The sequence below is a fragment of the Rhincodon typus genome, unplaced genomic scaffold (genome assembly GCF_021869965.1).
Source record: "Rhincodon typus isolate 14 unplaced genomic scaffold, sRhiTyp1.1 hic_rhity00012804, whole genome shotgun sequence".
Classification (NCBI taxonomy): Eukaryota; Metazoa; Chordata; class Chondrichthyes; order Orectolobiformes; family Rhincodontidae; genus Rhincodon; species Rhincodon typus.
The window spans coordinates 5,030-6,520 of NW_025978442.1; the positions used below are offsets into that span (position 1 = coordinate 5,030).

General features: G+C 54.6%; 1 protein-coding gene across 1 annotated transcript in view; it reads left to right on the plus strand.

The window, feature by feature from the left end:
• LOC125482579 (chromobox protein homolog 5-like) overlaps positions 1 to 466 on the plus strand; it is a 1,709-nt gene extending 1,243 nt beyond the window's left edge. Inside the window, exon 3 of the mRNA XM_048594676.1 lies at positions 256 to 466. Within this exon, the coding sequence (XP_048450633.1) occupies positions 256 to 357 (102 nt within the window). The 3' untranslated portion in view covers positions 358 to 466. The remainder of the gene's footprint in view (positions 1 to 255) is intronic.
• Positions 467 to 1,491: the final 1,025 nt, after the last annotated feature.

The window sequence follows — 1,491 nt, forward strand, 5'->3', positions numbered from 1 at the left end:
GGTGTGGGGAGTGGCTCTGTCTCCTTCAGCCCCCTACACCCCCCTCCCCTCTCCCTCCCCCCCCCCCCCCCCCCCCCCACCCCCCCCCTCCCCCCGTCCCCCCCCCCCGCCCCCTACACCCCCTCCCTATCTCCGTCACCACCTCCTCCATTCCCCTACACACCCCCTCCCTATCTCTGTCACCTCTTCCTGCCCCCTACATGCCCCGTACCTCATCTGACTCTAATCACATTTCTCTCCCCACCCCCTGAACAGGATGACGATAACCTCAGGGGTTTCGAACGGGGCCTGGAGCCAGAGAAGATCATTGGAGCCACAGACTCGTGCGGAGAGCTGATGTTCTTAATGAAATGGTGAGGGTGCATTACCCATCCCCACCCCAATCCCTTTTCTTTTCCTTTATTCATTAACGGGATGAGGACCTCGACGACCAGGCAGCAATTATTGCCCATCCCTAATTGCCTGTTGCTGTGGGTCTGGAGTCACATGTAGGCCAAGACCAGGTAAGGATGGCAGTTTCCTTCCCTAAAGGACATTAGTGAACCAGATCGATTTTTCCGACAATGGCTTCACGGTCATCGTTAGACCCTGAATTCCAGATATTTTTTATTGAATTCAAATTCTACCATCTGCCCTGGCGGGATTCGAACCCGGGTCCCCAGCACATTACCTGGGTCTCTGGGTTAACACTCCAGCAATAATACCACTAGGCGTTGCCTCCCTCCTGGGAGTGGGTGTGCGCAAGGGGCAGGAGGTGTAAATTGGAAAGGGGGAGCGTGTTGAGGGGAGGAACCATTAGAGAAGGATCTAGAGTTATGCACCAGTAGCCGTCTCCATCTCGCTGCCTCCCCTCTCTCACGTTCTCTGCATCGCTGTCGATCTCTCCAACACTTGCTCTAACGCGCACGCTATCGCTCTCCATCTCTCTCTCTCTTTCTGCAGAGTCATGGATCTGTACAGCACGGAAACAGACCCTTTGGTCCATGCCGACCCAGATATCCTAAACTAATCCAGTCCCATTTGGCCCCATATCCCTCTAACCCCTTCCTATCCATGTCCCCATCCAGATGCCTTTTAAATGTTGAGACTGTACCAGCCCCCACCCACTTGCTCTGGCAGCTCGTTCCACACACGCACCACCCTCTGCGTGAAAAAGTTACCCCTCTGGTCCCTTTCCCCCCTCTCACCTTAAACCTGTGCCCTTCTAGTCTTGGACTCCCCCACCCCCTGGGGGAAAATACCTTGTCTATTCACCCTATCCATGCTCCTCATGATTTTATAAACCTCTATAAGGTCACCCCCTCAGCCTCCAACGCTCCGGGGAAAACAGCCCCAGCCTCTCCTTTATAACTCAAATCCTCCATTCCCGGCAACATCCCGGTAAGATTTTTTTCTGTACCCTCACCGGGAAACCTGGTTGGCACGGACGAATTGGACCAAAGGGTTTGTTTCCGCACTGAATAACTCTCGAGTATAACACCCACTCCCCCC